This window comes from Frankliniella occidentalis, unplaced genomic scaffold, assembly GCF_000697945.3.
Source record: "Frankliniella occidentalis isolate FOCC.00 unplaced genomic scaffold, Focc_3.1 Scaffold48, whole genome shotgun sequence".
Taxonomy (NCBI): domain Eukaryota; kingdom Metazoa; phylum Arthropoda; class Insecta; order Thysanoptera; family Thripidae; genus Frankliniella; species Frankliniella occidentalis.
This window is the reverse complement of record NW_026267178.1, coordinates 964,158-964,768: the sequence shown is the minus strand read 5'-3', so window position 1 is coordinate 964,768 and position 611 is coordinate 964,158. Positions and strand designations below refer to the sequence as shown.

Here is a 611-nt window from a genome sequence, read left to right as displayed (position 1 = left end):
CATGACCCCCTAGGTTGTCCACTAGCGCCGCGTTACAGCCGGTGGTAAACCCGCCGGCAGTCGGCTCGTGCGCTGCCGTACAACTACAGCTCACTCACCTACGACTCTCAGCGACCCCGAGCCGAACAGCGTTTGGAAGGACGGCGCGTCGGCTGACACTTCGCAGCGGTACTTGCCCGAGATGGCCACCTGTACGTTGTTGAGCACCACCTGATTCCGATCGGAGGTGTGCACCTGCAACAGAAACGGTCATAAAGTCAGGCACAAAATACAATTTTGAACGAGACTGGGCAGGTCCAATGAGCACAAGTGCAATCCATATTAGAACCGAGGGTAACACACATGGAAGAAAAAACAACAAAGAAACTCGTCGCTTACATCCTTGTGGACAATTTTCTCGTCTCTGTCTTTCTCTTACTGCCCCACCACGAACACCACAGCCGGCTTACACGGTCCGGGTCGGGTCAGCCTTTTTATGGGTTTTAATAAAGAGCCGACGGAGAACATATTCGCGTTACACAGTAGGAAGGCGGCGGCGGCAGCGGCGTTCCGATCTCAGGTCTCCGTCGTAAATAATGCGGGGGTCGCGTATTGAGGCAGGGCGGGGGCTG

The 611-nt window shown here is 55.3% G+C and overlaps 1 protein-coding gene across 1 annotated transcript in view; it reads right to left on the bottom strand.

Moving 5' to 3' along the window:
* The window catches only part of LOC113212239 (uncharacterized), a 103,434-nt gene that overhangs the window by 78,823 nt on the left and 24,000 nt on the right, over positions 1-611 (bottom strand). Inside the window, exon 3 of the mRNA XM_052267255.1 lies at positions 99-234. Within this exon, the coding sequence (XP_052123215.1) occupies positions 99-234 (136 nt within the window). The remainder of the gene's footprint in view (positions 1-98; positions 235-611) is intronic.